The following is a 13,422-nucleotide window of genomic DNA, read 5'->3' on the forward strand; positions in this document are numbered from 1 at the left end:
AGTGGGATCCACTTTTGCGAGAGGGAAGAATAAAATGAAGAATAAAAAAAAGGAGCGAAGAAATTATTTGAATCGGATTTAAAGGCTCTCAATGCAATGGCTGGCCATTGCCGCGTGTTCAATCGCATTCAGGGTGTGGTGTACTACCACTATTGGGCGCACCTAAATCTCTCGTAGCTCATTAATGGCTCGTTCGGATTCAACCCCCTCTATCCACCTCCCGACCCTCTAACCCACACTCTTGTTTCCATGCATGCCACCCGGAGCTTTATACTTGAGGTTTAATTCGTCGGCCCACGCCGCTTCTATTAATTTGCCACGATGAGCGAGCAATGTGAATTTCGGGAGCATTTCCATACGCGCACACTAGGCTCTGGATTTGTGCTTCGAACTAACAGCGATGAATAATATGTGACCAAGATGTATGCCATGGAAATCAGTATAATTTTTTGATGCACTGATTATCGCATTAAACCGCTCAAGATTTTTTAAATTCACAATATATTTGGTTTTTTTTCTAAGTATATTAATACATCGTTATTGCGGTCGTATATTAAAGGATATTGAGACATTTTGCTTGTGGCGGAATCCATAAATGACCATTCGCCTCTTGTTCCAAAAAAAATGTTGAAAAATATTTTAAAAAATAACAAAGCCATCAAAAAGTCGGTAATAAAATTTAAACAGCCATAACCTTGTTTGTACATACATACGTGAAAAGTTGAATTAATGAGCCGTGTGAAATCCCCGCGGTAGGGTACATAAGAAATATAATGTTCGCGTTGAGCAGAGGACTCATGTTGGAAAAAAAAATTACAAAAAATTTCGACCTGTAGTACACCTGTGCATCATTCACGGCACTGTGACGACGTAGGTATTACGCGACACAGGATAATAAAACACAGCGCCGTTGAGAGACCCAAGCGTATAACCAGTAATAAATGTTTGGTTGGTCATAAAGTCGTTATTACCTTCTGGGAGGCGAGATAAAAAATACAGGGGGAGGACGAAAGTTTGTGGTATGTTGAGTAATGCAGGAGGATCCAATCATACAAAATTCGAAAATCATTGGGCAAAAAAATGAATGAAAAGTTGCGACAGATTTTTTTTGTCCTGGGGACAGAGATGCACATTATGCGCCTGGGGAAATCGTTTTCGAGACATTCTTCTTGGGATGAAAAAGATAAAATGCGTAGCTTTTCGAAAAATTTGCGAATTTCAGTTCCAATTGACCTTTTTTACAGCATTTTACGTAGTTGTTCACTTTTTGTTATTTTTTATTTGATTTTCTTCTCCGCAAGGGCAAATAAAAGTCGGCACGTGATGTTACAATATCATCGGTATAAAGACACATGGCCTACGGTAGTACTCGCTTCATTTGTCTTTATATTAGCGATGCTACGCACCCCCATAACGCCACATAATAAACCCCCAAACGCTCAGCGGGATGGCAAAAGCTAAAGCAACTCACCAGAATTTTCCCCCCTCTCCCGTTTTTTTTTTTTCATCAAACGTAAGGTTACAGAATCTTCCTGCTAGCCCGGTATATTTCGGAGCCAGAAAAAAAATGAGGATAAAAAATGGGGAACGAGTAAAACGATCGAAATATGTAAAGCGATAATAAATGAAACAGCCGTACGAGCGTATCCCCAAGGGGTTAATTTCGATTCAGAGAGGGTTGGTGAGGCATTCACGGTTCCTTAAAATCCGTTTTCTCTCTGGGGTCGAGTTACGCTGAGGAGAGAGAGAGAGAGAGGAAACGGTCACCCAGCCAATGCCACTTCTAACCGGGAAAGCCCGAGGCTTTCATAATTTTCGACGAGCACAATTTTTTAGAGCAGCGGTATCAGGGGGCGGAATATATATCTGGTAATTTTCAGGTATTAAGTACTCGTTGACTTTTTCTACACTGAAAGTACTATTGGAATATAAAAGTTATTTTAAAGTCCATTTTCTATGGTAAAAGTATTGTTAAAATGAAGATATTATAATAATTTCCTATTTTTTCAGTCAATCAGATGCACCGTAAATGGCTGCACCTGCGACTCCTTCACCCCGGGCAAACGTCACCTTCGCTACTGCGACAAGTGTCATCACGGCTGGGTTCTGCACGGTTAGTAATCCTCCAATATTTCTCATAAATAAAAGAAAACTAATTTCATCATGAACAATTGAAAATACAAAAGTATAACCCTCGTAAAAAAACGAGATGTCAGCATATCTCAACCACTCATTCCTCAGGGACAAAATTCAATTTTCCATGGATGACCAGTGACCATCCTACCACATTCACACACCCCCTCCGGGGGTATAAGACCGCCAAGTTTATGTGCTCATAAGTTTTAGAATATATCGGGAAGAGCCCAGAGGTGTATATCGAAATACAAGTCCGAGCGCTATATCGAGACAGTACCCAATGTTTTGTACCCTTTACTCTCTCATCCCCCTTGCCGCCATCGGTATTGGTAACTCCAGTGCGCGGAGTTTGTCTTCCCTAGAACATGCGCGTGCAGAATTCATAACTCCCTTCTGGACATGCGATGGGAAAAAATGGAGAAATAAAAAAAGTAAGGGGTTGGAGGGGAGGAGAGGGTAAGAATATTCGAGATATAGACGTTTGAAATTCCAAACTCCTTGACCCCCGGTAGATTGAACTGGCCGCTCATAGACCACGGAATACATATCAATTTTTCCCGTTGAAGACCTCCCTCGGGTATTGCAGCTTCGTACAAAGGTTATAGGAGAGTTATTTTTGTTCTTTGTGTCGTATTCACGAGTCACAGTGACTATTTCCAATTTCATTGCCACACGATTCTCCATCATATATGTTTAATAACCAGGACAAACATTTTCTATTCATTTTTATCATGATGAATGGAAATAAAAAAAATTTGTGAAAAATGATTGGCCAACGGGAGCGGAAAGAAGAAGAGAGGGAGAGAGAGGGAAGACGAATTGAGAGCGACGTGCGCTGACAAAGGCCCTTTTAAATTGTAATGAGCTGCCAAAGAGTGAATTATGCGCCGTCCGAGTGCCATCGGGGCCTCGGCAACTGAAAAACCCCAACCCCCCTATGAATTCCCCATATATCGTAGCACATTTTGCCTTGAGTCTTGAAAATGAGAGAGAGTGAGAGAGAGAGAGGCCTGTTACACACCCCATGTCATGAATATATTTACATTGATCGTTCGTCTCGGCATTTTTCATTTTGTGAGGAGTCTCCTTGTCTCGTTGATACTGTATGCTGTCTATTTCATAAAGTATGGTTTATTTATTATGTGTGTTGGACATTCGACGGAATCGGCGACAGGGAGAGTCATGAAATCAGTAGCGATGTGGTTAAACCATCCCCATACCTTCCGAAATATCTAGCCCAATAGTGATTTCCTTTGGCCATAAAAAATCTATCGATTTATAAATGAAAATTGTCGGTGAAAATGGATCGAAATAGAGCAACTCCTCAACATCTGCCTCTAGCTACGTCCATCTGCATTTCTCGAAAAAAAGGGGGAAGAGGGGGAGGGCAGCTGGTGCCTCAATACGACAGCACCCCCTGGCGAAAGGAGTCGTCGATCCACTCCTCAGTATTTCAAAACAAAAGGGAAGGTAGAAAATGAGAAATGAAACGTAAAAATAGTCATCTCGGCTTTTTGGGGGCCGTATAAATCATGAGAGGCGTAGCCCAAAGTGACAACCTCACTCCCGAGCGTTAATAAAATCCACGGGGTATGCTACGGGGGTGGTTTAGCAATTTACCCCCTCCCCCATTAACAAACGGGTCGAATTAAGCTGATGCTATTTTTTTTAATGGCTCGTGGCTTCAAGACACGATTTTGGATCGACAGGGGGTTGCATTTATTTTTGACTTTCAGGGTGATGCATTCATTTGTTCCAATATACATAGAGCTCATTTGATCGCATTGTAAGTCACATAATTTTTTTAAGGTTAGCCATGGTATTAAAACAGGCGATGAAAAATATCCCCTTTTGAAAAATCAAGCGATGTAATGAATATATTATAGATTTATATATTATTTTATCTGACTATAAATTGCAGCAAAGCGTAATTTACATATTCAGGGAGACTTCTTAGTGGCTCATTGGTTGCACAGTGCCATGACGCAGTTATCCTCGATGTTTTAAAATAGAATATGCGGAACAAATTCACAACGACGAGGTTGGTGGGCCGAGACGTGTGGTTGGATCACCCTGTAAACACCGAGGCGCCGCGGTGCTTTACGACGCGCCATCGAGTCAACCGGGTGCTTGTTTAGGTTTAGCCCTCCCTTGAATTTTTTCACTATTTATGGGTGGAAAAGAGTACAATGCACGCAAAGCCCTCTTCATTCACGTGAAACGTATATATTTCATAAATACTGAATTTTAGAATTTTACAATTGGAAACATCTGTGATAATATCGGTGCTATATCAAGACTGACAATGGGGTTATTAATTGAATAACTATTTCGTGGATTTTCAAGTATTGACTATTTTTATTGCCTGAAAATGGCGTAAGTTAGTGAAGCTTTATCGAGACCGACTAGGCTCGGTGGATTCCGTGCAATTCTCCCGATTAGGATTAAACATTGATGCTACCGTCTGATACAGATTGATGTCCAGTCCGGAGACTCAGAAAGTCCATTTCTACTTGACCCCGGGTAGATGCTATTTGTCTAGGGATAGATACTACCCTCGCATTTTCCCCCGTCTGAGATATGAGAAGGAAAATATGAGGGATATTGTCATTTACCACCTCCAAACAGACGCTGATTCGGATCTTATCGGGAATTCACTTTCTCTGGACTTTTGACATTGTCAGCCACTGATCAGATTTCTTTAATTTATTTATATTTCAATGGAATCGCTTCTAAAATTGCAGTGGGGCTGCAATACGATAAAAAGTAAAAAGAATAATTTTCATGTCGGTAAAAAAAAATTATTCTCCCGAAATTCTCTCATCATTCAGAAATGGTTGCCGACCAGCAACAGATTTGTGAATGCCTGCAATTCTGCAAGCTGTCTCACACGTGACTGGTAGAACAATGGAAAATACGTGAGTTGAAAAAAGCCGAGGCCTCGGATTAGTTTTACAAATAGGAAAAAAAATCAGGGGGAGGAGTGGATAAGACAAGGGTGTATGAGGTTATGGCTTGTTTAATACCGCAGAAGGAGGAGGAGTGTGGTCATGGAGGCTCACTTGAGAGATTAATGTGTCATCTCCTATCATGAATGATTGACAGTCATGTGACCGCGACAAACGCTGCCGACATCGCCGAGTAAAACATTGGCGTTATCCTTTCGCTTGTTGTCAACTCGTTGCATCAGGGTTCTCTGAGGATGGAGAAGCAATAGATTTTGTTTATTCTCTTTTGAAATAATCTCCCGAAAATCTCGCACAGAGATTCCAAAGACAGATATTTTTTTGCCCAAAAAATAGACTAAATTGGCAGAGAGAATTTTTTTTTCACCTCCTTCTGAGAATAGAAATATAAATTGAAAAATTCTTCGAACTCATGAAAAATCGCCACCACAGAGTCGTCCATTTAAGACATAATATAATTATACGGGGGGTAATAGAAGGGCCAATTTAAATAATACCCGTATACAAAAATACACAGATGTAGAATACAACAACTCACAGTGGTGTTGCACTTCACCCCTTCCCCAGAGCCCTCCAACTCACCATTGGACAGCCTCAATTGTGGGACACTCCGGGCGTGGACTGTGCAGTTGAAAAACACGATGCTATCACGAGTCACGAAATTGAGGGTGCGCCAAAGAAACTGCCGTCTGCGATCCAATTTGATTATCCCCGGGAATATGCGAGTATGCAAATCATTGGACGTCTAAAACGATGTTCATATATAAAACACACCTATCCCTCGTCTTTGTACCACCCAGTCTACTTTGATAACCAATAATTTCGCTCATTCTGGGAATTTGTCTTGGATTAATTGATGGGGCTGATGGGAATGCCAAGCAATCTGTAGGTTCATAAATACATGAAATATATTTTTTACAAATTATATATATACATGTATTGCTGAATTTTAACGAACATTCTACCTACGTCTGAATAGAAGAAAAAACTAATTCGATATTAATGCCTCGACATTAACCATCGGGCAATTAACCAAGCGGTCGCTGGGGGTAATTAGATGAAGCTTTAATTGCACCAGCCTCATCGTGCCTCGTAAACGAGAAAAGCTTGTCTGTCTCCGAGGTGCAGTTCACAGCGCGTATTTACATCTCCCCAGGGATACCCGAAGAACGTACACGAGGGGAGGAAGGGGTTGCCTTCAGCTGGAGGTGAAGGGTAGTTGGGAAAAACGGGAAAGAGGCGAGTTGAAAAAAAAAATGAGGGTGAACTTTTGTAACAGTTTACCGCTCCCTCCGGCCGTCTTAAAAGAAAGGGTTAATTAAAAACAACAAAAGCTATCTGCGCCATTAGCGCCCGTTTGTATGCGAAACGTTGCGATTATGTCCGGAGTCTTTCCCTTAAGTCGAAAGTGTCCAGGCTTTTTTTGGAAAACCTGGTTTATATCTAGCGGCGAAATTTTTTTCAAAATCTTCCTCAATTTTTCGGCACCCCCCTGAAGAATTATCGTAAGGCCACTTAAATATTTGGAACTGGTAATATGTACTCGGAATTTTTTTCCCTGCTGAGCATTTGAATAGTTTCCATTCACAAATTGTTCCCACTGCCGTTTCAAATTTCTTTCCTGTCATTGAAAAGCTCAAAAAATAGACGAAGGCCTCCAGACAATAGGCCCGCTTGTTACGAAATCGGATGCACCAGTTGAGGGGCATAAAATGTTGGTGGGAGAGGGTTGAATGAGAGAAACCGAGAAATGAGAAAAACATTAAAGGAAGAGAAGTCAAAGGGTTCCGAGGAGCGGCGACGACACTGGCGCCGATAGACGCTGTCCAGAATCCAGCGAGCGTAGTTGATACGACGGTTTAATTACCACCAGTCCGTGTATAACCGACCACGTCGGTAAATCTCTTTGATGCCCCATAAAACGAGACCACGAAGCGCAATCTTATTACCGGGCTCGCGTCGCACGTCCCGCGGTGCGGGTGGCACATACAATGCTGCACCAGTAACACCAGTTTTTCATTGTTGAGTGATGGCTTTCGATGACTTTCATTAGTGAAAATATTAACTATCAATATTTATAAAACAAGCACTGCTCCCACCACATGACGCAAGTCACATTTATTCTTTAATAATAATGTTTAATGGAAATTTCAGACCCATCGATCGTGTCACGAGACGTCATCCCAGCATTGCCATTGCTCTCACATATTTTGTCCCTAGATTTTCAGATGTCTGACCAGCGATCGCCACCCGGCGACGTTATCTCCCCCGCAAATATATATTAATGTACCGTGATATATCAGCGGCTGGCCGCGAGGGACAAAACCTTAAATATTGGATAAGTTGGTTCGCAGGCTCCGGGAGTCCTTCGGGACTGAATCTCGGTGATGGATCACTGACCACTGACTGTCATAACAACTCTAGATTCTTCTTATGTATTATGGATATTTATGTAGGAGGACGAGCTTCTGAGATTGAGTGTGATTTTTATTTTCGTATGAATCATAAAACCAAGCATTTTCAATCAATGAATCATCCTTTTGGAAACGATATTGTAATTCTCAACTCAGCTAAAATGGAAATTGTAACATGCAAAAGAAAATCTATCGCCCTAATTCGAGCACTCCCTCTCCTATAACGCCACGAACGTAGAACACACGGTGAGGCACATCTCCTTGATCTTAATTTGCCGCGGGACAAGTTTCGTGGTGTACGTTATTGGATTCGTCCTGATAATTCTGTACTAAATCATCACACTGGGATGAAGTGAGGTGGGCTTTTGCTCCTGTGTACACAGAATTCAGAGGATAGGGAAGGGGAAGAGGAGGGCGGGAAAGGGGTTTGGAGCCTCTAATTTTCAGAGTCTCAACGGGGTCGTGGATTATGCAGGGTCACAGAAGGGTTAATCCTCATGGGATGTGTGCGTCGACGCGACACTACTTGGCCTTACCTAAAATTTACCCCCTTGCGCTCATAATATCATACCGTCAAGAGATATATATCTCTTATGTACTGTACTTCCGGAGACTGGCTTGCCAATAATGAAAAATGACCCTCAATTTTACTCGTTAAGTTTTCATCCGCGACTCGAAAAAATTACACAACTCGCATAGTAAATAAAAAAGTTATTGAGAATTTAATCTGTCGCAGAAAGGTCATGAAGATCGCGACGACAAGTGTCACGGTCACGAGTAATACAATGATTGGGAATTTTTTTTTTTTTACAAATTATTTCGTAAGAAATTAACTCCAAAAAAGATTACATTTTAAATGAATAAATACCCAGAAATGGATAATGAAAGCGTCAAATAAATTATAACTATAAATCAGCGAATATCGAACATCTGGAAGCGTCCCGGAATAATTATTGAACTATAAATCCAACAATTGAATAGAATGTCCGAAAAAATACAAAACCAAGCGAATTCGTGGAAAAGATAGCGCTTAAACGAACGGATGTCACGAAGACATGGGGGTTATCGCTAAGACAACCGGCCTATGACATCTATCAGTCTTTGTCAAGTCATCATTATCACTGAACATTAATTATTATTGCTTCTTTGACACTTGATGGTACCATTAAACCGAGTGGAACTCAATAATCGAACGTTTGTGTCGTTTGTTTGCCATAACGACGTACGTCAATTTGTGATATAATTATCTCGTGATATTTATGAGAAATATTTTTCAACGAATATAAATCACAAGTGGGCCGACGTAAAAATATATGAGAATATAGAATCAATAGAAAATATCATGGATAAAGAAAATGTAAAATAAAAATTCGCAAATTCGGAGATTTACTGCTTTATGGAAAAGCTCTCCTGAAATTGCAAATGTAAGCACGAAAATACCGCACATTTCACATTTAATGATCTGCAAATCTAAACATAGTCCTCGATAATGTAAACTCGCTCTGACGAAGTCCAGGGGTGACTCTAAGAATTGCAACCGACAACATTAATTTTATTTCTAAATGGAAAATTAGAAAAAAAATACATATTTATATAATGAGAGACTGGCAAAGGAGAGAATTTGATTGGTTAGCAACAATGCCTGTACCCACACACAAAAAAACACTATTATCCGCTTGTTTATATTTTCAATGAAAAAGTAAAAACTGGGTTTTTGAGGATTTTTCGTTATTTTCGAAACACACGAGGTGTTATTGGAGTACTAACTCAGTAATATCTGGCGTCTATGGATGATTAGCGTTCGCGCGCCAGGCGGTAGTTATGAATGAAAGAGCCACAGTTTGCATGTTTACGTGTGTGCCGAGTGCGTGTGAAATTTCATGAATATGTGTGTGAGGTTAGTTACGCACCGGTTACTGATGCCCCTGGGGGTGTTACGCCGAGGTAAAATGTAGTCACACTATCAGGTACGTCGATATTTGACGATAATACTGACTTGGGGGAAATGTGTAGGTTATAACGAACATTAATTTTAAGATTACGGAAAAATGAAAGCCAAGAGTTGGCAGAATGTCGGCGAAATAATCTGAAAATGAAGATTTTTAATGATTATCTCCATTCACGCTTCACAGTAACATCAACGAAATACTTTAAATGACAAAAACAACATTTCAAGCCAGGGACGACTGTCGGATATCGTTGCAACAGAGGCTTGTTTGTCTTTCGGGTATATCTTTCGCTCTCACGGTCCCATGAATGTGGCAACGAGACGCCACAAATCAGCTTTTGCTTGCATCTCGCTTTTCATTTTTTTTCTTCATCCTCTTTCTTCGTATTTCTTTCTCCACGCAAGTGGTCACTCAAGATGTGCTCCCCGCACGTGCACCAACCAGATAAATCCACTCACTCTCTTTCACTCTCAGTCATTAGCTCATTGTCTTTATGAAAATCCTAATTCTGAGATTAAAATCTCCTTGAAATTTCAACTTTCATCGAACGAAGTCTTGTGGACGATAATCCAAGTACTCTCCCTCTCTAATGTAAAAATTCTCATTCATAATTGATTCTTCTTCTTCGGCGTTTGGCAAAGTCTCGGTGAGCGCCGAGAGTTGAGGAAAATGAGTGAGATTGGGGAAAAAAGAGGAGAGGAAGGTGGCAAGAGTTGTGTGGAGGTGATGCTCGAGATTAGTGAGAGAGGAGAGGGCTCAAAGTGAGTTTCAAGAGGAACTACGTTTCCCATTTTCTCTATCCTATCCCAACCCCTCTCGAATCCCGTTAAAACTTCCTAACGATTCACTGGAGAATATTTCTGAATGGCCTCGTTCAGACTTGCTCCTACCGTCTCTTGTATTTCAGTTTTTTTTTTTTTTAATTTTATTTCGAGTGCTGAAATGAAAAATAATTAGTCGTGGAGTTCAGAATTGACCCTTCAATTAGTACTTCATCGTGAAAACAAATGGGGGAAGTCGGTAGAAATATATTGGATTGAAATCAATTTTACATTAATTCCTATTATTAAGTTATCTTGTAGAAATTTTCTACAATGCAATGTCAATTGTTCTTCCTTCAAAGTTTATACAGCACCATCTGGAATTAGTTCCACATGTCCTTCTCTGTCTCAAGAATTTATGAAATTCTGGAGTCGCGTGGCTCCCATTATAAGATTTTTAATCTTTTCCCCCCTCGCGCAAAAACAAACGGCTCGAGAATTTCTCTATTAATAATTCCACCTAAACCATGTGATTCTGGAAGAAAAATTCGATTCTAAATCATCCACGAGAATCTCATAAACACCATTTATCAACGTAACACGTATAGTTTCTGTCCGCATATACAGAATACGTCAACTTTTTTTTTAATGTATACACTGGGACGCTGGGTAGTAGCGTCGACGACGATGCGATATCTTTGTACACAATGAGCTGTTATTTCGAGCCAACAGCCCCGTTACGATATAGCCACTGTGTATATACAAGAGCAGTCCAAACGTTTCAAGACTGAGTAACGAGGAGGGAAAGAGAGTAGAAAAAATGGTAGGTCATTTAAATTTTTTTTTGTGATCTTTCAAATTGGAATATGTTAATATTTTGCGGAAAATATTTCGCATATTCGGGGCAATATATTCCCAAATTGAACGAAACGAAGGAAAAAATATGATCTAACAAATATATTCATACCGCCAAAATAAATCATTCTAATAGCTGAGCTTCCACCTGCCCACCGAGTTACAAGTGCATTTTCGTATTGCTCTCGCTGTGTAAAATCGTAAGCACGCATACATGCATTATTCAGTGAAGGCTACAAATACTCAACAGAGAATACAGACGAAGAACTGCAGGCCCGAGTACATGTGAGCCCTACGAATTGGAAAAAAAGAGTTATTCATTAAATTTTTATCACATCCCTCACTCCAATTCTGGGCTTTATTTAAACCGAAAGAAAACTGGAATTTTTAAGGATCTCAGACTGGATTAACACCGAATAATTAACATTAATTAATTCAATTAGCGCGAGAGACAAAGTCTTTGAGAGAATCGCCTGGGGCTTCTTGTTTTTGTTTCTCGTTGTGGTGAGGGGCAGGAGGCACGTGCTAAATGCAAGGGTCCATGAATGCAGCCAGAAAAATTAACAAGAGCAGTCAGTATTTACTGAACTAACTAAGTCAATGTAAAATATTTTAACAGCCCGAAAAAAAGTCCACCTTCAATCGCATTCTTTTTCCTTTCGTTTCGTCATTATGAATGTGACAGCGTTATAATTCAAAAATTGAACATTTAATTCGCAGCTTGTTTCCATTATTTTTTGCTCTCATCTTTATCTGTTTTCACTGAACTCGAAACAATAAATTCACCTCTGGACGCGCAAAACTTGTTCCCTTCATCGTTATGTCCTGGCAAGGGGAATAGTGTCGCCAAGGTTCGCAGCGGTGTTTCACTTCACGGGCGGTCCGGGCTTTTACGCTTGTACCACACTTCCTTCTATATCGATAATAATATTAATGAGAAGGATAAATATCTCATTTTTTAAAGTTTCCAATAAAATTGCTGGACAACATTCTATGGGATTAATAATTACATATTGTTATTTTCATCAGTTGGTAATATTAATTGTAGACAAAGCGAAAAATAGAGAAAAAATCTAGTGTATCGTACCAAAGCAAATTCTGTGACATTCCTTCTCTCAGGATTCACCTGTACCCCGTGGAGTTCGGTAAAATCAAATATTAGAGAATTAAAAAAAAATGAATTCAACCCCGACTTTATTGGCATCATAATACGATACTTAATACGTTGCGGTGCGGGACGTATGATTACGGGTGTTATCGTTAACATGCAAATGCTGCCGTGTTCTAATGGTGGAGTCAATTAAGACACCATTAGACCCACCCACGCAATGGTCCACCCTCTACCGCAATATAAAGATATTAAGCCTCGTTTTAATAAGTCGGTATGAAGAGAGGAAGACGAGACGCATAAATCTCGAGAGCGAAAAAAAGCCACCCAAAATCGATAACTTCATTGACGTATAAATAATAAATTCGCCCACCTCCGTAGTCGATTTTTATCGCAGGTAACCTCCCTCCACCTCTCATTATTCTCCAAAATTTCTTAATTAAGTATAAGCATTCATGCAAAATGAAGAGAAATTTTAATCCATATTGCGAATACGAGACTTGATAAAGTCATAAATAGTGTTTATAACTCATTGATCCGCATAATCGCATACATTACGCCCTCTTCTTCATCCATCGAGCGTTCCTCACGACGTCTTTACATTTTTTTTGCATTTGAAAACGCCCATGGGCTGTATTATTATGTTCTGGGATAGGGGACCCACCGGACAGCAGCCCTTTTCATTCTCCTCTGCCGAATCGATCCTTCCAATCACTCGTCATTCGGTGAGAAATGGTCAATTCAAAAGAAAATGATGGCATCATGAGTGGACCTCTCCCCCTGAATCTCGATTGGATTGTGAAAATGACAATGAGAAAAAAAAATTTTTTTTTTTTGATGACGTGCCTGAGGGCCCACGAAAGTGGAGCTGAGGAGTAGCCTTCGGGATTTTTTTAAGTATATATTGGGCCTCATATAGAAGTCACGACGTCCCGCTAGGGCGGCTGCTTTGACCAAGTAATGGCGCGCCGAGAAGAATGGGAAATGTCACCAGGGGGCGAGAGTGCCGCACACCGCACTGTCCGTCTTCACCACAAGGAGTCAACCTCGTTTCTTTTTTTTTCGGCTCTCGTACCGAGGTAATAGTATGAGACCAAAGCAGCCACATGGGGCTGGGAGATAACCACTCCTACCCATTCTCTTATGGATCATTAGTTCTAACGCTGTCGACGCTTTTATCAGATGTGGTCCATTTTAATGAAGGATTTTCCGTCTCTTTTGTGATTCTCCAAC

General features: G+C 40.4%; 1 protein-coding gene across 3 annotated transcripts in view; it reads left to right on the forward strand.

The window, feature by feature from the left end:
- LOC135165650 (zinc finger protein basonuclin-2-like) overlaps positions 1–13,422 on the forward strand; it is a 112,491-nt gene that overhangs the window by 45,504 nt on the left and 53,565 nt on the right. For all 3 annotated transcript variants that reach the window (XM_064127132.1, XM_064127133.1, XM_064127130.1), the window contains exon 3: positions 2,011–2,113. In XM_064127132.1, coding sequence (XP_063983202.1) covers positions 2,011–2,113 — 103 coding nt within the window. The remainder of the gene's footprint in view (positions 1–2,010; positions 2,114–13,422) is intronic.

Source organism: Diachasmimorpha longicaudata, chromosome 8 (assembly GCF_034640455.1).
Source record: "Diachasmimorpha longicaudata isolate KC_UGA_2023 chromosome 8, iyDiaLong2, whole genome shotgun sequence".
Taxonomy (NCBI): Eukaryota; Metazoa; Arthropoda; class Insecta; order Hymenoptera; family Braconidae; genus Diachasmimorpha; species Diachasmimorpha longicaudata.